At 40.2% G+C, this 25580-nt stretch overlaps 1 protein-coding gene across 1 annotated transcript in view; it reads right to left on the bottom strand.

Moving 5' to 3' along the window:
- The window catches only part of LOC133502037 (neural-cadherin-like), a 147171-nt gene that overhangs the window by 52669 nt on the left and 68922 nt on the right, over positions 1 to 25580 (bottom strand). The window contains exons 6-13 of the mRNA XM_061822361.1: positions 25315 to 25564; positions 20668 to 20810; positions 19177 to 19349; positions 12502 to 12670; positions 11355 to 11525; positions 10740 to 10912; positions 7209 to 7376; positions 2270 to 2519 (exon numbers count right to left, since the gene is read on the bottom strand). Coding sequence (XP_061678345.1) covers positions 2270 to 2519; positions 7209 to 7376; positions 10740 to 10912; positions 11355 to 11525; positions 12502 to 12670; positions 19177 to 19349; positions 20668 to 20810; positions 25315 to 25564 — 1497 coding nt within the window. The remainder of the gene's footprint in view (positions 1 to 2269; positions 2520 to 7208; positions 7377 to 10739; positions 10913 to 11354; positions 11526 to 12501; positions 12671 to 19176; positions 19350 to 20667; positions 20811 to 25314; positions 25565 to 25580) is intronic.

Raw genomic sequence — 25580 nt, 5'->3', positions numbered from 1 at the left:
GATGCCAATATTTTTCCGACAGTCTGCTTCAACTGAAATATTTATGGTGCCATTATATTTGGGTTTTGAGGTAGGGCCAGATAGAACTGCAGCAACAGACAAGGGTTCTGGATCAATTGTCGGTCTTTTATTATTGGAATTTAGTAGTTAAAAAAAGCATAAATTGTAGTTCATTGCTGGTGCAAACGCGATAGATATTTTCTTAAAGAGGCAATAAGCAGAAGTACTCAGGCAGGGGGTCATCATGGTAAAAGTGTCATCACTGAAGGATTTGGGTTGGTACTGATTGTGTTTATTCTGAAATTAGAAAAAGGCTTTAGATCCAGATGATGTCAAGATGATTGGCTCAATTTGAAGTTTTCTGTCATGCAATGGAAGAAGAAGGGTCTTGAAAGACAACACAGAAAAGGAAGCCAGTAGCACTTAAGATGAGACAAATTTGAAGGCACTTTTCAATTTCAGTTTGTTCAGCTGTTAGCTTCCAATATGGAGCAGTTTAGTAAAGGGGGGCCTTTTCTTTACATTTAGTTTAGCCATACTAATTTTAAACCTTTTCCTTAGCTCTATAAACCTACAGTAGTGCATTTATCTTATGAGTTACACAGGAATGCTGTATTTTTACCGTCCATACCTTCTTTTATCTTTCATGTATTTTTTTTATGATTTTGCTGTCAAATAAAAATGGAAAGATGGTAAATTACTCTGAAAGCAAATGTTTCCACAGTAATTTTCCATTTCTGTCATGCTAATACACTACGCATGATTTTTTTTTTTTTGCTTAAATTTCCTCCACTTTTAAATTCTAACAATTGCAAACATACTTAAAGGGCTACTGTTATGAAATGGATGTTTTTTAGTATGTCATTAATGAAAAAATGGCAGCCAATATGGGCCCATGCGTTTTTTCACCACAAAACGTGATTTTGACATATACAGCTTTTTGTAACTCCCGCCATGAAAATCTTCTCGAGGGATTTGTTTTTGAGAAGAAGCAGGAAGTGACATAAATAACAGAGGCGCCCCCAAGTGGACTCGTTTGTTTCCATTAGTTTTACCTCCGGGAAGGTAGCTCGTTATTACTTCGTGTTAGCCAAAATGCTGGCTCATTGCATTGGTAGACATTGCTCGAACACTCGGGAGAATGGATTTCCCCTTCATAAGTTTGCAAGAGACCCGGTTCGTCGTGAAAAATTGATTGCACGGGTGCAGAGGACGAGAGCTTCCTGGGTTCCAAACAACAGGTAGGTGTGTATACAACTACTAAAAAAATAATAGTTTTGGCCGGACCATATAATCGGTCTCTCATAACATCACAAAAGATCCGCGTATGAAATACGTCGATGTGTGCGTCGGACGGCGTCGGGCTGCTGTCGCTTCGCCAGCGAAAGCTGCGCTTCGGGCTCGCGGACGGCGGCAGCTCTGAAGAACCCAGCCAAGAATGGCTCACTCAGCCGCGAGCCTGCGATAAAGCACCCCGACTTGACGGTGTTGTTCATTGCGTACTGCAGCGTCTATGAACAATCCCCTAAAGCAGCACGGCTCGGCTCTGTCATAAGCCACACCGGCCGGTTGCAATGAGCTTCAATGGCTCATCTCCGCCGTGTAAGTGGATTGGACGGGAATGCGGTTTGGCTGTGATCGCATATCATCTGAATATGGCTTGAAACAATAGTGTATTATTGACCCGGTAACTTCACTCGGTTGTGTGGTGTTCTCCTTTTCGAAAAGAGCTTCCGTGTCAGAAGGGGCGCGTTCATCTCCCCTAGTTAGGGTGCACCGCATGTTTTCTTTGGCGAATGTTCGGGTGACGTCATGGACGGAGGATGTAGCCAATATGGCGACCACTTGGATATCGTAGACTTCTGCAACTTTGTGCGTGGATGACACGCTCTCCGCTCACATTTATTTTTTCATATAGACATTGAAGTGAATAATGGTATATGTATTTTTCATTACAATATCTATTTTAAAATGTTTATAGGGATGACACTTGGGTTTTAAGGTTTGTGTTGCATTTTGTAAGTTACCATCTATTCAAACTTTAATTTTCTTATATGACGTTAATAATGTCTCCTTAATGGCAACATTTTCCTAACAATATCAAATGTTTAGAAGCTTGACTTTAGTCCATATTTTGTTTACATTGACACTGAAATGATAACAAAACTAGATTGTGTTGTCTTTCAAAAGGGGATTGCTAATTAAGGTTTGGTGGCCCTAAGTGAAAACCTATTCAAATAAACATGAAAGAAACATATTGCAGGCATACCTGTGATATTCACATAAACAGTGATGAACGCTGCAAGTGGCACTGCAGCCACATTCTGTGCTCGCACCCGGAGAGAGAAAGAGGGGGTCGTTTCATAGTCGAGAGGCTCAGACACCAGGATAGAGGCAGAGCCATCTTTACGATTGGGGGAGAGGTAGAAACGAACTGGCATGTTGGTTTCCGGGACCATTCCATCTTCCAGATTATAGGTCACCCTTGGGTCTCCCAGCTGAGATGTTGCCTTGATAGTCTGAATGGAGTCCACAGACAGGAGAGTCAGCCTTAATGTTAACGTAGCAGAAGCTTGATGGAAAATGGCAAATATATTATGTTCTATTGTTTTAGTATGTGCTTGGATTCATCCTTTAAATACTCCAGTGGTTCCTTGAGATATGAGTTTAATTCGTTCCATGTTCATTTCTCAAATTTATTTATTTCCATCTCAAACCATCTTTCCCCATTGAAATGAATAGGAAAGCTATTAAACTGTTCCAGATACAACAAAAATCTCAGCACAATTTTTGTTTTTTTCATCAAGATAGCGTTTGATAAAATCTGAACTTTATAAAAGTATGTAAGAATAACATATTCAGATGAACCTGTCAATAATTAAACAGTTTGTACCCGAAATGCAGTGTCATACAGAAATGCAGGCACACACTGAGTTCAACTGCTATTAGGTGACTCACTGGTTTTGATGAGTGAGCATTGTGTGGGATCTTTTGGTGAGGACTTAGTTACAAGTGAGGAATGAGTTGGCAACATGGAATCAGACTTTCAGGCTGGAGGAACTTATTAGGCTCGTCATACACCTGGAGAATCTCCTAGATGAACGTGAGAGAGAGAACTTAGAGGAGTAATGTCTTCGATCTAGGATCTTCGGGAGTTCTACACCTTTCTTGGACCACACACCTTGCTAACCATATGTAGGTGGGTAACTTCAGTAACTGGAGGTCCAAATTGGGAAGAGGTTCACTGGGTCCAGCGGAGCAGATTCCACATTTACGTCTGAGATTGTACTTATACTGTAGGCTTTCCTGACATCAGGTGGCGAGCTGCCCTACAAGACCTTTGTGGAGTTCCAGCACCAACCAGGGTCAACAGCGGATCATTTTTTTCAACAAAGCCATCTCCTGGTTCATTTGCCATTCCCTCCAGTTTATCCAAAGATTATTGTAAGTACCCCATTGACGAACACACACCCATAAAGAATTCTAAGCCCACAAGAACAAATTGACTGAAATTGTCATATGTCATTTTTCTGTGGGGCCTCGAAGGGAACATTACAGGAATTGTTGATTCTGTTGCTGATCAGAATAATTTTTCAACCCCTCGATTGTTGTCTCTATCAAATATCAGGCATTCAAACCGGACAAACCCAAGAGGATTTAAGATCTTGAGATCTCGTCTCCTGGTGGTGGTTCCTCACAAGAGAGAGAGACAATATCATGACAGCTATCTGGTTATAACCAAGAATCAATTCATTTTATTTCATTATGCCTTCGCAATCTGCTACAGCGGTCCTGGGATTAACTTGGTAAGAGCGACTCTACCCAGATATTCATTTGAAGAAACCTGTTATTGAGAATTTGAGGATTTTCTGTCACCATTTTCTGGCCAAAAGGAATGATCAAACCAGGACTTGAAACTGGCTCTCCGCTGCATCTGCCACCTGGCTGCATCTTCCTGGTTCTCTCACATCCCCTGGGTGGCATATGTCGACGAATCCCTTGTCAGCTGCACAACAGGTATGTCTTCTTTTAAGATGGCTTACGGATTTCAATCTCCAGTACTCCGATCACAAGAGATGGATGTAGCCATTCTTTCCATCCATCTGCATCTCAGACCAATCATGTCTGGTAGAATTCCCGTGCTGCTCTCTGCCAGACTACTATTTGTAATCAACAGTTAACTCTCACAAGAGTCCTGCCTCAAACTACCTCAGGAGGTTTGGCTATCCACTCAAGACAGTACTTCAATTAAATGGGTCCAAGAGTCATTGCAACTTTTAGGGTAGAGACTGCTATCAAACCATTTGCAATGAAACTATTTACCTCTGTCCCCTATCGACGAGAAGGTACTGTCATAATCAGGTGCACCTGATTAGTGCTTTTTTTAGTGACGTCTTGTTTTATCACTAGTTCTAAGGTGTATGCTTTGGGATCCTACTTTGTGAATATGTATCATTACACCTTATTTTGGAGTGGAGTTGAGGCCACTCCCACCATTCAGCACTCATATGTCAAGTATTTACTCCCAAGTCAAAGCAAAAAATAGTCCTGATCCTGAAGAAGTCAGGTCACATATATAGTATCTCAAGGCACTACTGTAACACTCCGATGACACACTGTTTTGCAATACTGTGCATAAAATAGCACTGTGGGATAATAAATGGGAGTATAATCTCCTTAAAAATGCCCAACAAAAAAATCATTCACTGGCCTCAGTGTCCTTGTGATTTTATGTAATAGAAAACAAACACAAATGTGCTAACCCTGAGAACAAACCACACTTTCCATGAGTTAATTAACTAGTTGTGTTGTTGGGTAAATTGTGAAGTAGGGTCACTAAAACCTGAGGAACACGTATGATAGTATTCACATTTGCAGTAGCACACGAAGTTATAAAAAGAAGAAAAAAAGGAAAATAAAACCATCATAATTTCACGATCTGACCTGGAAAGTAATGTTTACAATTGTAATCTGGAAAAAAAAAACTTGGCCAAATCTACTATTAGCCGGCATCAAAAGCTCTTTTTTTTATTTCTCATTACTACTGTACTTTATTCACCGTCATGATGGCAAGAAATTATCCTGTATTGCCAAGTAAACAAATCAGCAGAGCAATACTAGGTCTGCTAAGTCATGTTTAGCACTATTAAAGCACTGGATCCATCTTGGTGGGTTTATATTTCTGGTTAATGTCGAGCATTAATTCCCTTGAGGATTAAACATTTGTTAACATTATTTTCATAATATAGAAGCAATACAAAGACTTTAACTAAAAAATGCAATGTGTTTGTTGTAGCGCTTTGCAATGAGTTGTACCGTTCAGCAGAAATGCAACTACAAAACACTCCATTCGATGTTTTCAGCACTTTTTAGTCAGCTTACCAGCGTGAAATATAGTGAGAAGCAAGCAAGCATTGTTAGCTGAACAGCTGCAGGCGTCAAGCAATGGCATAATTTCTGAAAGGTAATCAACTCTTCAACGTACAGTGATGTTGCGATACACTGTGTATGTTGCGATACACTGTGTATATCACAAAATCAGATTATGGGTCCTCAAAGAAAAACGAAAATGGGACAATTATTGTCTGACTTAATCATAACAAGAGTTTATCGTGATCCCAGTAGAATTTTGGAAAGTGTACAGTAGAATCAAAGTGGAATTACTCCAAGGGTTAGGGTTAGCAAAACAGCCCCCCAAAGTCACGCATACATAAGTCACAAGTCCCAAGCAAATCACAAGTTGTTGTTTATTTTATTTGTCTTGGGCAAGTCACGTTAAATCACAGGTTATTTCAAGTTAAAACAACGACCAACTCAAGTCAACCTATGAGTGCAGTCTTCACTGCAGTATCTGCTCTTTATAAGAAGAGAAATTGTCATCAGATCTGTCAGAGTTTACTGTGTCTTGAGAAAAAAGACAGTTGCCGAATATTTGAAAGAAAACAATAAATAGCCAGTTGAAACTCTCCACCAGTTGAAAAATGAGAAATCCTGAATGAGTTGGAGAATAGATTTGAAAAATGAGAAATGAAAATGAGAGTTCTGAAATTCTGAAATGGACTAAATGTTGTTCTCCTCGAACAAGTGTTACCTTTAAGGGATATGAGTTAACGAGTTTAATTATTACAAGATATGACTTTCAATTGACATTTTGGTTTTTTTTTTTTAAGTCTGAAAATTAAGTTAGATGGGATGTCTGAGTTGTGGAAAAACCTGTAAGTGACACCTCAAATAAAAAACAAAACAAGTGGATTTGTTCGGGGGCCCAACCTGTTACCTACTACCACAATGTGACCAAAAGTCTTGGTTCACATATCCTTTCATCATTTGTCCATTTTCTGTTCTGCTTATTCTGCTCAGGGTCCTTGATACTTTCAGGGTTCACAGTCCATTCCAACTGAGTTTGGGGGAGTGGAGGTGTACAAACGGACAAGATGAGTGAGAACTGCTCTTATTCCAAATTTAGTATAGTCAGCTATGTGAACCACTACACTACCAACGGCTTGACGGTAAACCAGTATTGTAAGGCATCCCTAAAATAGTCTGCCTACTACAATAGCATTGAGAAGCACAACCACGAATGCGCCACTGCGAATACGAATGGAAAAACTGAAGAGCCTTGTTTGTCCACTTTCCATGCTCTTTAATTATCAGGCTACTCCAAGTTTTATGGAAGATGATGCGGGTTGGAGCTGTTTTTTATTCTGAGTCCTCTATGGTGACACAAAAAAACAAAAATGCATTGATGATCACGTATTAGTGTCATTGTCGATTAACTGTTTTATTCTACTGTATATGAAGTGGGTGGATGGATGGATGGGATTGTACATTTCTGGGGATTGCAAAATATCATACGTAGTCAAACTGGGACTATCCATTCATTTTCTTAGCCGCTTGTCCACACAAGGGTCGGGGGAGTGCTAGAGTCTCTCCCAGATGTCAATGGGCAGGAGGCAGGGTACACCCTGAACTGCCAGCCAATCACAGCAAAATGGGGCTATTCAAAGAAAAGTTCTGTTCAGCACCTCCACTTTATCAGTTTTTGTGAAATGCACATTTTATGCATTTTTTTAAAACTAAGACATAACTGACGAAACTACCTTTATTCACACTAAAGTATTGCGCTTGGCAGAGGTAATAAAGCTTGAGTTTGCCAGACAGACAGACGGAGACATACACATGCAGGCACACACACACACACGCCATACCGCTATAGGTGTGTCTCTGGCAGTGTTTTCAGGGATGATGACGCTGTAGCTCTCCTCTTCCCACTGCGGGGGCTGATTCTTTACGTTGGTGATGGTGACAGCCAACTCCACAGATGTACTCTTGTTCCCTCCATCAGTAGCACTGATGTCTCGTGTGATATAGCTCCTCTGAGTTCAAGAGGCACAAGAAAAATGTCAACATCAGCAAGGTGTGGTTGAGAAGATAACTTAACATTCAAAAAAAAGTAAATAAAGATATTGATCAATAATCAGTTGTATTCGTTGTTGGTCAACAATAATTGTTACAATTATTATCACGTTTTTCATCCTAAACATAAAAGGGTACAAAGTACCACATCACTAAAGTACTAAGTTATCGTCCATATGTGAAAGACTTACTAAAGTACAATTAAATACTACATAATGAATCACAAATAATGAATAGAAAGTACATGCTACATGTCTTATTTAGCTTGGGATGAATGCTCTTCAAAACTCAAAAAGAGTTCTACAGTGAAAGTAAAAATTGTGGCTCAATGGATGACAAAGATATTTAATTTATTTTTCCACTTTATCCAGAATCGGGGAAGTTCTATGGGGAAATAATTGAATACATTTATTAGGTTAACAATGAAAGAAGCAGTAATGTGATGTTCGCTAAACCTGATGAAGCTGGAACTCAACTGGTGTGAAATCTATTATTATTGTGTAATTGAACCACTTGGAAATAAACGGCTATTTTTGATGACCTATTCATCCAATTTGAGACTGGACCTCCAAATTAGCTAAAAAACCTAATTTGAAGTGTTTGCTTCTCTTTGTCTTGATGATGTGTGACATTAACATTGCATTGGAGAATAAGACGACTATTTAAACCATTCATTTCTTCATGAGGAGCTCTTTAACAGAAAATTTGAGCCATCCTGTACCATTTTTTTAATCGCATAAGAGAGTCAATTTGTAAATTTCTAATATGCCAGAATCTCAGATGCAGTACATTCTCAATTGACGCAGCATTTCTATTATTCCATAGCTAGATTATTGTTGTCTGACACAAAGAAGTCTCACATCAAAATTACATTTTCACTTCCATTGGAAATTCTATGTGCATTCTTGAGCCAGCACAATTATTCAATAAACCTAAAGAAAAACAATAATTGTGATCCGCGATGTCCATTGTGGGCACAGCCACTGTTGCTTGAAAAGGATGTGAATGGCTGACTTTTTACTGCTCACAAGACTTTAAATTAAATTTACATCAAACATGTCAGATTAAAATCAGAAAATAACCGTGAAACCTTTTGCCCAATGTAACCTTTATTATTTTTTTTCCCCCATTATTCCTCTTAACAATGTAGGAAAACATATACTGTACCTTTGCTGTCTCTCGCATATGAATAAGCGCTGCTGTTCAATATCAATAAATTCGCATTGGACTGAATTGTGATGTGAACAAATAGCATACAACTAGCTTTCCACAAACTGAGGGTGCGAGAAGGAAATAGAAATTGAATCATGCTAACAGAACAATTCTTTTAAAAAGGTTTGGAGTTATACAACACAGATTTTGGCTTGATTGAAATTCCATTTTTAAATATGCAACAGATTTGTTCAGTGTAAGTTTAAACTTAACACTTTCAAGTTAACATAAAGTCAGCGGGGAAAAAATGATCATAGAATTTTGACACCCGTGCTCTAAAGAGTGTGCTGAATAATACACAGCTGTGAGTGCTATTGCAAGTTTCTGCCCGAAGAACAACCGCATAGTTGAATAGCTAACAGATTTTGTTTTAAATGCTGGGGGATAAAAAGCAAATATGCAATGCACCTATGAAAAATGGAAAAGTTGACTTTCTGACAGTCAAGAACAAGGCAGCTGACCTCAAAGGCTCCGTGTGATCTGTACTATGGATACAAGTCTGGCTTGAGATGCATGACGGTTAATAACTAAAATAATTACCCTTTTAAAAAAGAATTTGCACCTATGAAAAATGGAAAAGTTGACTTTCTGACAGTCAAGTACAAGGCAGATGACCTCAAAGGCTCCGTGTGATCTGTACTATGGATACAAGTTTGACTTGAGATGCATGACGGTTAATAACTAAAATAATTACCCTCGTTGACTCACAAATTACCGTTCATCCACGTACAAATATTTCTGTTGAACATGGCAGAAATTATGCACTGAATAATGTACATTTTTGCACCTACCCAAACCTGCCTATGCACCAAAACAAGGTAATAATGCTTCAGGAGAAACCAAAACCTCCTGGATATGCTCAAAAGACTAAAAAAAAGTTATTTGTCACAGTATCCCGCCATTACGGTTTGAACAAGAGTACCGTACGGCACAAAAAGAAGAACGAAACAGTAATAAGGGAGACCACAGAAGCTACCTTTTGTGATAGTCCTAAGACAGTTGCAGTTGTGCAAGAAAAGGATGGAGTCTGGCTTTGGAATAGAATATTGCGAGGAGGGGCGCCTGCTATTCCCAATGTTTAGTGGGGCTTGACTTGTGAATGTCATTTATCCTTTGTGAAGTTGTTTTGTATTTCTTGACCTTGGAGTGCCAAACTTAACAAATCATATTAGAGAGCAAAATTACCCCAAGCAGTCAAAAAGTCACATAACCAATTTAACTTAACCTACTTGTAATGTATTTTTTTTTTAATTTTAAAATTTTCACAGCTCGTATTTTAAACTAAAGCATGCACCAATAAACATTTTCAATAGGTTGACATATTTATGACTGTTAGGTTTATGGCGTTATAATGATGACACAGGATGGTGATGTCATCAACGGTGACAACAATCTTCTCTATCTCTTCTGGTCCCTGACATCCACTTTTTGACACTAATGTAGCACTCTCGCAGTTTTCTGCAACCTTTTGAAATTTTAAGTGGCATGCAACAATGATCTCATTTCCAAAATGGGTGAATGGAAGAATAGAGGCTTAAACAAAATTAAACATTAATGATAATATTAATAATCTTCAAAATGAAACAAAAATATACATTAAAACATTACGTATTTAAACTACAACCTGGAAACATTTCATTAACTTTCAATTATTGCTAGGTGAAATTAAATTGGGCTCATTACTTTTTGACTGTGCCTTGTATTACAGCTAATGGACTACAAATAAAAAAACAAATAGTCTCATAAGTAATCGGCTTAGTAATCAAGGTCCCAGCTATTGAGGTTGACTCATTCAGTACGATAATGTGTTTTATTCAAATTGGGAGGTCGGTTTAATTGCATTTGTACTAGATTGAGTAACCAGTCATTGCTGTAAAAAAAAAAAAAAAATATATATATATATATATATATATATATATATATATGTGTGGTGTGTGTGTGTGTGTATGTATAATAATTGTGTGGCTACACAAATAATAACACAAATAATCTACATTCGTGTCATTGGTCAATTCAGAATATCTGCCTCCAATTTCCATCCAGTGTGCTGCATCTCTACACAGAGACCACTTTGTGGTTGCTAAGACTGTCTGCAGACCGATAAGACTGACCTGTGATATGGGCTGGTCAACATACACCCATCCGGTGACAGCATTGACCTTCAGGTATTCTGGTTGCTCCATAGACATGGAGTAAGTAACTGCTGCATTCGTGCCAAAGTCATCATCATGAGCTGCCACGCGCAGGAAACTGGTACCGACCAAAGTATCCTCTCTCAAGAAGTCTACAGGGGGGCACATATGACATGATGCAAGAACTCAAATTGTCGGGGTGGAAATGTATGTAATGAATCCTCATAGGAATACAAGGTGAAAGCATTGGCGCAATAAACTGTCAACGTTGACAAAATTTACGTGCTCTGATAGTACTGACAGTTATGGGATGCCCTTATTCACAGTTGTCCTCAAAATGATTCATTACCAAGTGCAAGTCATATTACATTTATATTTTGCAGTTGTTAAAAAGTTGAAGCTGCTGCCTCTGTCTCATGATGAGAGGCTAATTGGCCAGCCAATAGCAAATCACTTTGCATCTTGCGATTTTTTAAAATGTATTTCCAAGAAGCAGTCAACCGCTATCCAAAGCATCGTAATGTAGAAATTAGGTTTTAGGTTTTAAATGTAATTACAAATGATTCGGAAGCATTGGAGTCATTAAGGACTTACACTCATAGCGCATGTTTTCAAACTTGGGGCTATTGTCATTTTCATCCAATATTTGGACAGTGAGCTGACAGATTCCAATGAGCGGTTCTTCTGCCCAATCAGTAGCCGTCACTGTAACAGAATATTCTCTCTGACGCTCCCTGTCAAAACTTTGGGCCGTCACGATCGCTCCTGGACGGACAGAGCAGAAACAGTTAATCAGCTGTCATTGTAAATGCGTGCACGTATATCCAACAATACTTTCCACTATTCTTAATCTATACATGCATTCATCCTTTTTCCATGTACACATCAATCTCCAAGAAAGTACTAACGGTAATTTAGTGGCAAGTTATTTGCGAGTGTAGAATTTTCAGGGTTAAACCTAGAAGATAATAAGGCTGGATGAAAGCGAGATAAAATCATGAGGTGCTCAGACTTCACTCTATGTCGAAAATATTTATTTTTCATTAGTTTCTATAAAATTATCAGTGCCAGTCTTTCTAGTTAACGTGGATATTTGACTTCTAAAGCAATCAGTGGCAGGGACTGTGTTCAGCTCCATCGCTCAGCAGATTCTAATTCAATATTAGAACAAAATGAGTGGCTCATTCAGGATGGGTAAGCTATTAGGTTTCTCATTCCTAATTCTAATATGTCAATTTATTGCAATTTTTCTGCAAGTTCAAGTTATGGAAGATCACAAAGACAAAAAGTAATGATACACTAAATATGTCATGGCAATCAACTTTTTGTCCTAGGGAACACGTTTGCTCAGTATCTGAGAAATGCTCTGCCAAACTGATGTATTGATTAGTTGCAGTCTTCAGTTTTCTTTTTAAGACATTTTTGCCTCTGCAATGGCATTTCCACCATTCATTATCAGCAGGAATTGGAATTTAGAGTTTAATACTTTCCTTTCTTTAAATGAAAAATAAGTTGCAGAGTTGCACCAAAATTTCCTCATCTGAATTACAAATGGTTTGTGTTGAGAGATTTATTATTTAGAGACTCCTATGAGAGTAGAAAGTCTGTGTTAGAGGGACATGTGATCGTCTATCCACTTTCAACTGAAGTTGAAGTCCATTAAAACTATTACAATACTGGATAGTCTGCACTTAATGTTTAATTGATGCTTTCAAGCCAAGACTGTGTGTGATTACGCTACCTGAGTCTGGATGGATTCTGAAGGCAGGCATGGCACTGTCTCTGTGCATTAAGCCATATTTGACTTTTCCATTTGCTCCCTCATCTGCATCCACGGCATGCACTTGTAACACAAAAGTGCCTGTTGGCTGGTTCTCCAGCACTGAAGCCTGCTCACGATACTGCTGGCACTGAAAGAGGTAGGGTGGGTAGAATAGACAAAATACTCACGATGAAATAGAAAAATCCTCATATGTGAGGTAAAATGGTTGTAGACTGAGGATCAAACAAGATAAACTAATTATGTTGAGGGTCAGTGCACATTCATGGGCAAGTCCTTCACATGAAACACAATTTTCCTGCTATCTACAGCCCAAGACCCAGTAGACCAAATCTGTGAAGAGAAAACACTTGAGTTGATTCTTTTGAAGATCCAGCAATGAGCAGCTTTGCTTTGGCAAGGATTCAATCCATTACCTCTAATGAACATACGTCCCAGATAAAAAAAAAAAAGCCATTCTCTGGAGCCCTTGTAGTTTGAAACCAGTTATAAATGCATGTACTGTGTCTCTTTCAATGACCATGAAAAAGAGAAAGATGGGGGGTGGGGGGGGGGAAGACACACACACAACTTAAGAATGGGAGATGGATCAAAGAACAATAAAGAGAGGAACAATCATCACCCACATGCAATGGCCAAGACCCTTGGGTTGGCAGTACAGTATTTTTCTCAAAGAATCACACATTAAAGATAAGATGAGGTGGGTAGTAATGGGTTACATTTACTTTGTTACGTTTACTCATGTCACATTTCTGATAAATACTACTTATTACTTGGTAGTACCTGAGACCTACAAAGCACACCTGTACCATCTATTGCAGTCCTCCTTGGTGTTGAGAAGATCATGAGGGTTGTTAAAGGCTGTGTTAAGAGACCTATCATTAACGAACAATTCCAGCTCAAATAACATTGAACACCCTTTTTCATTAAGTTGTACGGTAGCAGCAAGAACCCTTCTGAGAGACCTGATTTGCCTCTCCCAGGTACCACCATGATTACAACTTAACGGGAGGGTCGGAAGGCCATGTGATGGCCATTTTAAAGCGGAGTGTCCTGAATGAGGGGATCATTGAGGCCTTGGTTAGCTTCTATGAGTTCCTTCTCTGCTTTGTCTAGATTTGTTTGCCATTAACCTAGCGCATGAACTTTACTTGACCTTTTTGTGCAAAGAACCTTCGTAGTGCATTCATGCATGAGTGTGTGTCCGATGAATGTGCCACCTCTAGATTGACAGCTGTTATGTTGACACAAGTAACAATAATGGCATGTTTTTATGTTGTTTTTTTTCCCTTCACTTAACCTGAAGCGGTTGAAAGAAATTCACACCGACATTCGAGAAAGGAGTGCAAACTGTGCTCAGCCGTTCCATAGGAAGACAGTCGGGACCACTTTTGATTCATCTTCCTGTTGAGACTGGTAACATGGTGGAGATTAGCTGAATGCTTTGCTTCTGCTGGCATTGCAAATTGCCTTAATGTGCCGCCCACCCTCGACACACCATAATGCAGAAAATGTGACAGTTTATGGAAGAGTAGCCACCTTTTGACCATGGAACCCATATAGTTATGCTCCAATCTCTTTTGTAAACATCTTTTACTGGCAAAGTTTTGCAACTCCTTAGTCACTGGTTGTGTAGTGGTACACATGCCTGACCTTGGTGCAGGTAGCATGGGTTCAATTCTCACAGTGATGGTGTTGATATCACCTGAGCAACTAACTGGCAACCGGTTTCGGGTGTAGTCAGCCTTTTATTTGGACTTAGCTGGGTTAGGCTCCAGCACTCCTGCGACTCTTGTGAGGATAAGTGGACAGATGATTTTATGATTCCAACCTCCACGTTCACAAGTTCCTTCACATATAGTCCTTTTTTCTTTTTTTTTCAAATGACTCGTTGACTTTTCAGTATTTCTTCCACAGGTTTTGTTTCATCTTTGACTAGTTTCTGAGGAACCTTCTTAATACACTTGTTTAAGTGAATTCCTGATTCGTAGAATCCAGGAAATTGCCCTCTTGTGCGTGCAGTGGACGAGAGTGGGTGTAACCCCCCCAATGCATTGTCATCTGTGGCTTTTCCATTCAGGGTGTCCTTTTCAAATCTGCAGTCGTTAGCCAGTCCTTTGTTGTTCTCTACTTGGGTAATGATCGCTTGCAGCTGGTTAGCGATTGGAATACTCGTCAGACTGGCGCAGAATCGATAGCGGCAAACCGGTTCCCCATCTTTCCTGCGTAATTTCTCTTTATGATGTCGATTTCTTTTTCCAGCTGGTTTCTGACGTATCTGTGCAGGGCTTTATCCCCACTCTGAAAAGTGTCCTCTTTAACGCTGGCAAAGTTTGGCAGCGAACCAATTCTCCGTGAAGGAGTATTGTAGAACGTGCATAGCCTTTACTGGTCTTAGTGAGGAGATGAAGCTCGTCCATTTTGTTGGGTATGGAGCGTAGATTTGGGAGGTGAATCACCGGAAGTGGGATTCCAAATCCTGTCTGTCAAAGCTTAACTCCAACATGCTTTCTTCCGTGGCTTCGTCTTCTTCCCCTTGTCCATGCACCATAGAGTGCAGTCACTACTAGTGAGTAAACTCGGAGAAAAAACTTTGGGGATTTTGGGGAAAGTTGGCGAAAGAAAGTCAAGAGTAGACTCCCTAACGTTTGGCAAGTCTACCCTAGTTTAAGTAAATTCCATAATTTCTCCAAAGATTAATGACAAGGACAGATATTTATGAGAATGTGCTCCCAAGGTCTTATCTCTATTGTTCTTTGACAGTGCATATGGCAACATTAGCCCTGTCTTATGGGTATAAGCAGGGGAGGGAAGAGTAGTCGAACATTGTACACAATAAGAGTTTTGTGACTTTAGAATAATATGACTCAAGTAAAAGAAAAAAGTAATCATCCAAATATTTACTTGAGTCAGCGGGGTGACATTACTTAATGAAAAAACTACTCAAGTCAAGAATAACTTGACTTCAGAGCATGAATATAAAATTATGTATATAATATAATATAATATAATAATTATTTGGACACTCTAAATTCCCCCTCGGTGTGACTTGAGAGCAACTCGTGTCTGTTTCCATGTGCCTGGTGATTGGCTGGCAACCATTTCAGGGTGTAGACTGCTTCCAGCCCAATGACAGCTGGGATTGGCCCCAGCACTCCTGCAACCCTTGTGAGGATAAGCAGCGAAGAAAATGGATAATATATGGAAATCAGCACATACCCGCCACCATTTCCAAATGTTTAGGTGCCCAAAAACTAACAAGATATGCACTGGGACATACAGAAACATTACATGTATTTGCTTTATTCGCTTCATCTTTACTGACCAGATTTAGTGATTTTGCGTGCATGTGTGACACCACACATATGGAGCTAATTTTGCAATTTCCATTGCCAAAACAACAGAAGAAACATGTCCAATTTACTGCAAGGTGTTTTCTCAGATTAGAAGCAGGCTGAAAATTTCCAAGTAAGATATAAAAAATAAAAAGTTGTACAGCTTCATCCTCCCCAAAAAATTGAACCATTTTGATTAGATCACGAAGGCTATGTGTGAGATTTTGTGCCTGGCTTGTGTTGTCTGATTAGTGAAAAAGGACTCATCTTGATATGCTCATGAAGGCTACATGTGTGGTCATCCGTCGTCAAATGACATTAATAATCATGTTGGATTGGCATAACGGGTACATTATACAGAAGTCGAAGACTGAGTCTAAAACTATATGGGCACACGCAAGAATGAAAGGATTAAGTATCAAACGATGTTGATCATTGGAACAGAGTAAAAGTATCGATCCTTCTAGACTCAAGTAAAAGTAAAACGCAAAGTGCAGTTAAAGTACCCTGACAAGTATAGTTTCTGGAAAATGTTAGTTTAGTAAACGTAATGGAGTAAATGTAACACGTTACTACCCACCTGTGGAAATATGTCACTATGTCTGTGTGTGTGCGTGTGCGTGGGTGCACGTGTGTGTGTGTGTGTGTGTGTGTGTGTGTGTGTGTGTGTTTGCATCTACATGTTTGCGGGGCATGAGTGTTCAGAGTTCAGGTGGGCACAGGACAGAAGAGGTGGTGGCTGAGAATTCCTGACAGTCTGATGAATAAAACTGTTTGAGTCGGGTAGTCCTGGCCCGCAGACTCTGATGAGGCTGTGTGACGGATGGATGGCATCCCCCACTGAGGGGGGTGCTGGAAATATCCTGAAGGGAAGGAATAGAGATTCCGATTATGTTCTCACGTGCCCTCATATATATATACGATGGAGGGTCTCGCACAGGATGTGGCTGGGGCTCCATATCACACAGTTGATCAGAAAACTCTTTTTGGACCCTCTTTAGAAGAAACTTATGTTGAACATTGGCACTCCGACTCTTATCAATTTGTGCATGAAGAAGAGATGCTTATTACCTTTCTTGGCCAGTAATGAGGGGTTGCTGGTCCAGGAGAGTTCCCGGTAATGTGGACTCCCAGGAACTTGGTACTGTGCACTATCTCCACCACAGCACTGTTTATGTACAGGGGAAGATGCTCGGAGTGTACGCTCTTCAAGTCCACAGTAATCTCCTTAATTTTTTCCGATGTTCAGGGAGAGATTATCGTCCATGTATCATTTGGTGCGGTGGCTCACCTCACTCTTGTATTCTGTCTCATCCCCGTTGCTGACAAAACCCACCCCAGTTGTGTCGTCTGCAAACTTGATGAAGAGGTTGGAGCTGTATGTTGGTGTGCAGTCATAAGTTAGAAGGGTGAATAAGAGAGGGCTGAATACAGAACCTTGAGAGGCCCCGGTCTTTAGATAAGCAGAATGTGTTGCTGCCAATCAATACTGCCTGACATCCAGGATAGTCCAGGAGCCAGTTGCCCATTGAACTGCTGAGACCTCATTGAAAATGGGTGGCACATTATGAAGCGTAAAATTAAGACAATTGAGATACTGGACTGTTGAACATTTGAAGATGTACACCAACCAAGAGTGGGAAAGAATTCCACCTACAAAGCTTCTACAATTTGTGTCCTCTGTTGCCAAACATTTATTAAATGTTGTTAAAAGAAAAGGTGACGTAACACAGTGGTAAACATGACGCTGTCCTAGCTTTATTGGCACGTGTTGCAACCATAACATTCTCAGTTAATGATTATTTGCTAAAAACAATAAAGTTGATCAGTTTGAACATTAAATATCGTATCTTTGTTGTGTCCATTTCATCCATTGTCTGAGCGACCTATCCTAACAAGGGTCACAGGTGTGCTTCCTACCTATCTTTGAGCAGGAGGCGGGATACACCCTGAACTGGTTGCCAGCCAATTGTAGGGCGCATATAAACAAACAACTATTCGCGCACTCACCAATCACACCTAGGGCCAATTTGGTCTCCAATTAATGCATGTTTTTGGGATGTATGAGGAAACCGGAATGCCCAGAGAAAATCCACGCAGGCACGAGGAGAGCATGCAAGCTCCACACAGGAGAGGCCAGGATTTGAATCCCAGTCCTAATAAATGTTTGTTAGTTTTTCTTTTTTGCTTGGATCACAAATGGTTTCCTGATATCCACGTCATGCTCAGAATGCTTACTGTAAATTAGCATAAAGTATCACTCCCAACCAATTGATAACTGCAGTGATTGTCATTTAAAAAAAAATGACTTACAGACTTATGAAGTACAGTATTCACTCAGTCATGTCGTCTAAAGGCACAACACAAATATTTGGCTTCATTAAAATTCAAACAAGAAGTTTGTTTCTTTATATTGTTTTACAATGTATTTCAATACATATTTTAAAATTCAGTGCTAATTTATATTGAATAACTGTGGTTGTTTTCGGGGAAGACGGATTATTGGCATTTTCATTTTTTTCAATTGATGTGAGATAAGAATGACTTGAGTAATTTAAATCATAAATCAAGGAAGCACTGTAGAAATATTGATACATTATGAATAAACAATTATTGCAGTACAATGGCCCTATAATGGGTTAACATCATTTGGAGGCGTAAAACTCTTTTTTTTTTATTGCCACTTTAAACACATCTCACACACAATTCCAAAGACCTTGAGGAGCAACAGTATGCAAAGGTTGATCTTTTGACGAGGCATTTCAGTAAATTCCATTTCATTAGGAAGTTAATTAAACATCTTTTGTACTGTGTAGTGATAATGTATTTTTTTTTTCAGCAATTAATTGAAATCCCAATAGAGGAGCGTGAGATAGAGTTGTTGCACAGCCTAATCAGAACTCTTGAGAGAACAGAGGGGAGAGAGATGGTGGCCAGGGAAATGGAGAAGAAGGATAAGGGAAAACAACAAGAGAGAGCAGGATTGAGGAGAGCACATCAGCACAATGAGGAGAATGTGGAGACTGAATAATTGAAGCTGAGTCTTTGATTGTGTAGGCTTCATTCACGTTGACAGCAACCAAAAACAACATTTTGAAACGACGGCAAACATATTGAAGGAAAATGTAATCGAGTCGAGCATAGTCTGAAATGTGACACATTTCCCGGATACGGTACCTCCTACAAATCTACTTTCAAATCAAAACTCTCAACACAGTCACCAAATAGACGTACATGAGTGGTGTTCATAGGCACGTCACTATGGAAATGACAAAACAATCAAAGAAAAACAGGGGCTCACCTCTTCAAATATAGGTTTGTTGTTGTTGACATCATCAACTCCCACAATAACACGTGCAGTGGACGAGAGTGGGTGCAGCCCCCCTGATGCATTGTCATCTGTGGCTGTTACATTCAGGATGTACTCCAGGCCTTGAAGCTTGGGCAAGGGGGTGGAGCGGAGTCGAATTAACCCTGCAGAGCCCACAGAACCATTCATCTATACATGATAATATAGGATATGCAGACTTCTTTGTGGTCTGGTAGCAGGCGCTGCAGTCAGTACATAAATGTAATAAAACTGATATGTCACTGAAATCCCCAAAACAATTTCACACTGGTGAGTTCACCCATCTCTAATATATCAGCTGACAAGATTTCCAGCCAGCTCATCCACTTGAAAAAAAAAAACAAAAATACTGAGTGAATCAGGTTAAACAAGCTCAGCAGAAGGCTCGTTTGCTCTTCTTCTTGGACCCCTTTGTCTGCTTTCATTTAGCTGTCAAGATAAAAGCTGGGATGAAAAGATGTAGTCTGTGAGTCAACATCTTTCGAGTTAACATTCGTACAGACATGATCATCAGAGGTTGTAGGAGGAGAAAGCAGCCTGTGATGTGCGGGAAAGTCATTGAAGTGAGAGAATGAGGGGGCTTTTTTTATTCTCGTATTGTGATTCTATTAATCTATTTCAATGCTCGTGATTGAAGACGCACCGTGCTGATGCACACAGACGTGAGGCCGACTCTCCTCTTGCCCGATTTGCTTAAGAGGCTTCGCTCCTACTGGCAACATGTGACATTGTTAGCATCGCAGCACAACATTATTATAAATGAGCTGTGGGATGTACATATTTTACATATTTATTCTCACAACATAAATGTCAGACTTGTTTTCCAAATACATAAGTTATTTAACGAGGTAGCCCTCTTTGCATACACAGTACCGGAAAGGGTCATTGAGTGGAATTTCCCAACACAAACAATAACTGATTCACTGATTTTTTTGCTTTGTGGATACCAAGGGGTAAATGAAAGGAATATAAAACGTTGACACAGAGAGAAGAGGCGCTTGCAGAGCGTAGCCTTGAGATTGTAAACTATGATTGCGCAGTTCTTGTGAAATAGAATTGAAAGGGCTGGGTGACAAATGTCACGGTGATTGCCACTGGATTCGGTTCAAAAGGTAAATTAGAAAATAAAAAAAAAGAAAAATATTGTTCTCGCATCTATGTTGGAAACCTTGGAATTGCTGCAGAGCATTCCTTGCAGCATCGCTGAGAGATTTTCCTACAAATTGCCACATTTAATATTTATGAGAATTATGACACTTGAATCAAAATGACCTTTTTTTTAGTGTCATCATATAACATCTTCCCGTGGTGACATTGAAAATAAAGGACACCCATATCGCAGGAATTTATTATGGAAATTTCAACGTTTGATTTGATGGATTTCACTGTCAATTAGAGTAAGAGGAATTGTGAAGAATGTCTCTAGAAAAAAGGACGGATCACCTTTCTGGCTGTCAATGACAAAGTTCCCCTCCTCATTTCCAGCAGTTATGGAGTAGATGATCCCATCACCGTCTGGATCTTTGGCCAGGACTGTGGCGACGAGGGTGTTGGGGCCTGCATCCTCCGAAACAAATGTCCGATATCTACGAGGAAGAAGGTTAGCAAGGGCAACAGATGAGCAAGCCAATGTGACTTATAGATGCGGGTTTTTTGTGTCACTATGATTTAACATGTCTTCTTAACTGGCCAGACCGGGAACAAATGATAGCGTCTGGTGGCGTGCTGGAGTTATTGCACAAACGGTGCTTTCGCATACAAAGCCTACCGTGGGCTATTCAATCCAGTACCTTTAAAAATGTCAGCAGTGATTTGCTCGCTCTAAAGTGCCGGGCAGTGCGATGCCCAGCAAGACACGGGAGAGTGATATAGCTCTGTGGAACACAGCACTGTGAGGTGGCGACGAAGTGTGCTTTTTACAGGACACAGCTGGGTAGAGAAATGGAACACGAAGAACTGAGATGGCGCAAAGGACAAAAAGAAACTTGGCACTCATGTGACAAGCAAAGTAATATGCAAGGCGTGAGAGGTTCACGAGGAGAGAGCAAAGCAAGAGAATAAACAGAGCAAAGTAAGAGGGGGCGTTTTTTTTCCTCGCTGAATTTAAGTTGATTTGTCATCAGAAATCCTCTTTTGTGAGATTTTGTGTTGTTTCTTGTGGAACTATGTGTGTCTGTGGGATAATGGCATTGGGGTGTCGGTGTCGGCGGTGACAAGTCAGAGGTGATTGATGGTTTACAGAAGAACACTGATGGGTGATTCATCTCCGCCAAGTCGCAACGGGGTCTGTGGCATCATGGCTGACCTGTAATCTGTCACTCAGCTCAAAGGCAACATAAACTCTCACTTGGTTTGCCTTCCTGCAGCCTCCCACAAGCTCACCAAACTGCCAGCCTCCAAGCAACAGAGAGAGAGTGGTGTCCTACATTAAGAAGCCAGAATTTGACACGGGCGCACCTCTTGCCTGTCTGCCCCTTACTTGCAACTCATTTAAATGTAAACTGAGAAGACCACTCCACGGAGTGACCGATTATTTTTAAGTGTGATTTGATTTATTTTCATAAAGAGAGCAGGCCATTAACTGTCAGAACATGTCTGTCTTTCCGATTATTATGGCCATTCTTCTCTTGCTGTTCATTGACACCTCATCAAATTCGGATGGCAAATGCCTCCATTTGTAACTCTTGACAAGTCTAACAAAGATTTATTTTGTGATTGGCGACATCCTCCACAGTTAATATGCCTATCTGGAAAGTCAGTCTCTTGTCTTGTATGCATGTTTAATTATTAATTTATTTATTAGGATTTCCTATCTGCTTCCTCTCACAATAGTAATGAACTTCATTCAGACTGGATAAGTTAGGATAAGCGGCAAGAAAAATGATTTGTAACTATTTGCATAGTTGCTTACGAGCTTGCTTACTTACAGTATTTTGTATATGTCAAATTTTGACACCTGTATCTTTTTTTGCTTTTTTTTAACCATTTCTACCTATTTTGGTGTGTTGTTTGGGCAGACGTGTGTGCATCTCATCAATCATCACATTTCAATGACATCTGGCTCGCAGCAACAGAGTGTATCCAATTCAGTCATCTCACAATCCAGTCACATTGCAGGTAATAAATTAGTGATTTCATTCATGTATGTTGGATTTGTGATATGTGTCTAAGGATGTACACTGCCACGGGTTTTTTCTGCTTTCACTGCTCAGACTTATATGGACCACATGAGAGGGAAACAGATCCGAGGGTGGTGACTTGAACTCTGTAGTGTAGGAAGTGTCCAGCTTGCGTGACCTTGACTAGACATAGAGGGAGACCTTAAGTTTACATGGCAAGGTACGAAAGCACAAATTTACCTGTATAATATATGTAAGTTGGAAAGCGCTGTAATCACTACCATAAATAATCAACTGAAATGTGGTGATGAAGGCGCAATTATAGTAAATATTTGTATAAAAAAAACTGTATGGAATAAAACATTACAGCGTTCACTGAGCAGATCTTTTTGTGCCACACATGTCAAGCTCAGCAATGGCGTGTTTCACACCCACAAAACAGTTTGTTGGGAGTGGTGTAAACTGAGGACCCCTGTATTAAAAAACAAAACAAAACAAAAAAGAAAAGAAAATGCTGCTTCTTTGTCTGTCTACACACACATGAACATGCGATTCATATTGTAGAAATTTCTTTGGTGGATTGCTTATTGGATTCAAGTTGACAAGTATAGACTATTATAACTCACCTACATCTGGCAGTTCTTGCAACTTCAAACAAGTATATTTGTTAACGAAGACACGTAGGCCGGCAGGCAGGCAAATCTGTTGTGTTGTAAAACAACCTGTATCTCTGACAGAACTACCTTTCTATTCGAGACCAATGTTTAACTACCGGGTAATGCAAGATGACGCCACTGCACCAGACGAAGGTATTTGAACATCACTTTGGTTGGACAGCATGTTCTACTTAATATTCAAATGGTTCAACAAAGAACTTTAATTATCCGTTTTAAAAGCAATGCTCAGATACTTGCATATACACTACACTAGCAAAAGTATTTGCTCACCTGCTTTGACTCGGTTATAAATGAAATTGAGTTCCCATTCTAAGTCTACTGATTGATTTAGTGATTTTGAGTGGACAGTGAGCAAAGCCTTCTTGGCCAACATCACTGTGTGACCTCTCAATTATGCTCCTAGAAGAATGTACAAAAATTCCCACAACCTTATTCCTTTTAAACCTTGATGAAAGCCTTCCCAAAACAGTTGAAGCTGCAAAGGGTAGACCAACATTAAATTGAACTACATGAATTTAGAATGAGTCAAGGCAGGTGACTGAATACTTTTTCAATATAGTCTACATCGACACACTGAACTTGAAAAGAGATTGAGTTACATTTCAGTCATATAAAATCACAATGTGAAATAAGTTGGAACATTATTCATCCATTCATTCATTCATTTTCTTCACCACTTATCCTCACGAGGGTCACAGGGAATGCTGGAACCTATCCTAGCTGTCAACGGGCAGGAAGCGGGGTACACCCTGAAATGGTTGCCAGACAATCGCAGGGCACATAGAGACAAACAGCCGCACTCACAATCACACCTAGGGGCAATTCAGAGTGTCCAATTAATGTTACATGTTTTTGGAATGTGGGAGGAAACAGGAGTGCCCCAAGGAACCCCACGCAGGCACAGGGAGAACATGCAAACTCCACATAGGCGGGTCTGGGATTGAACCGGGGACCTCAGAAATGTGAGGCCAATGCTTTACCATCTGATCCACTGTGCCGCCAAGTTGGAACATTATGTAAAACATAAATAAAATGTATGCACGATCCAACTATTTTCAACACTGCTTATGCTTACAATGGTTGCAGGTATGCTGGAGCCTATAGATGGTAACTGCGAGCAGGAGTCAGGGTACACCCAATGCCAATCATGGGGCATGTAGAAACAATTAACTGTTCACACTCGATGTGGGAGGAAACCGGAGTACAGTACACGGAGAAAACCCACACAGGCAAAAAGAGAACATGCAAACTCCACACAGGCGAAGCCGAATTTGAACCTGGGTCTTCAACTGTGAAACAGATGTGCTAACCAGTCAGGCCCGTGCCGTCTACAGCCATAATACAGATACAAAATTAAATAGGCACTGCTTAGTTGGCCTGGGCTGACAATTAATTAAAGACAAATACACATAAGGCTCTTCACATTTTTTTCTATCAGTTCTGCATTAGTGGAGGTGGAATTGCCTTTTTCAAGTTAAAAGGTAAATTACTTTCGGAGGAAGCAGCTCAGGGAACTAGTGGTTATCTGCCTCACAGTTCGGAAATTATGGGTTTGAATCTTGGCTGTAGCCTTCATGTGTGAAGTTTTAATGTTCTCCCGTTTCTTGAGTAGGATTTCTCGCTTTTTTCTCCACATTCCAACAACATGCATGGCAGGTTAATTTAATACTCTGAACTGCCCTATATTTGCACTCCAATTGTCTGGCAATCAATCCAGGATCTTGTCAGTCAGATGAAATTGGCTAAAACTCCCCTCTGGGTCTGATGAGGAGAAGCGGAATAGAACACGGATGGATGGATGGATGGATGGATGGATGGATGGATGGATGGATGGATGGATGGATGGATGAGTGGATGGATAATTTGGGAAGATAGCATCTTGTGACCTCGTGGTCAGCATGTCCCCATAGTTCTGATGTGTCTGCTTCAAAAATTGGCTTTGTGTTTCAAATTTGCACATTCTCCCACTAATTGGGAGGATTTTCTCTATGTACTTCAGCTTCCTTCTAAAGTCTGAAAACATGCATGTTACGTTCATTAAAGACTAAATTGCCCATCATGAATGGAAGCGGAAATGGTTGTATATCAATATTTGCCCTGAAATTGAATGATGACCTGGCCTCTGGACCAAAGTCATCTGAGATAGGTTACCAGCATACCCATAATGAGCTGTATCAAAAAGTGGATTGATGGATGGATGGATGGTTTGGAAGGCGAATGGCAGCTGTACCAAATCCAAATTTCTCCTGACTGTTTTTGACAAACGGCATAGAGTTGATGATTAAAGTACTCACACAAGCTGGGAGAATTCCGGGGCTTCGTCGTTGACATTAACCATCCTCACACGAACCGTGGCAGTGCCAGAGTGAGGCCCATCACCGCCATCCACCGCCATTACCACAAATTCATAGATATGGTTGGGCCTCTCATAGTCCAGCCGAACCGCGGGGAAGATGGTACCATGTGGTGAAATGCTGAAGTCGGGGCTCAGTGTATAATAGGTTAGCTCAGCATTCAACCCAGAGTCACAGTCAGTGGCCATCACTGGTAGTAGAGGCAG

Source organism: Syngnathoides biaculeatus, chromosome 6 (assembly GCF_019802595.1).
Source record: "Syngnathoides biaculeatus isolate LvHL_M chromosome 6, ASM1980259v1, whole genome shotgun sequence".
NCBI classification, from domain to species: Eukaryota; Metazoa; Chordata; class Actinopteri; order Syngnathiformes; family Syngnathidae; genus Syngnathoides; species Syngnathoides biaculeatus.
Note: the sequence above shows the minus strand (reverse complement) of the source record. Positions and strands in the feature narration are given on the sequence as shown.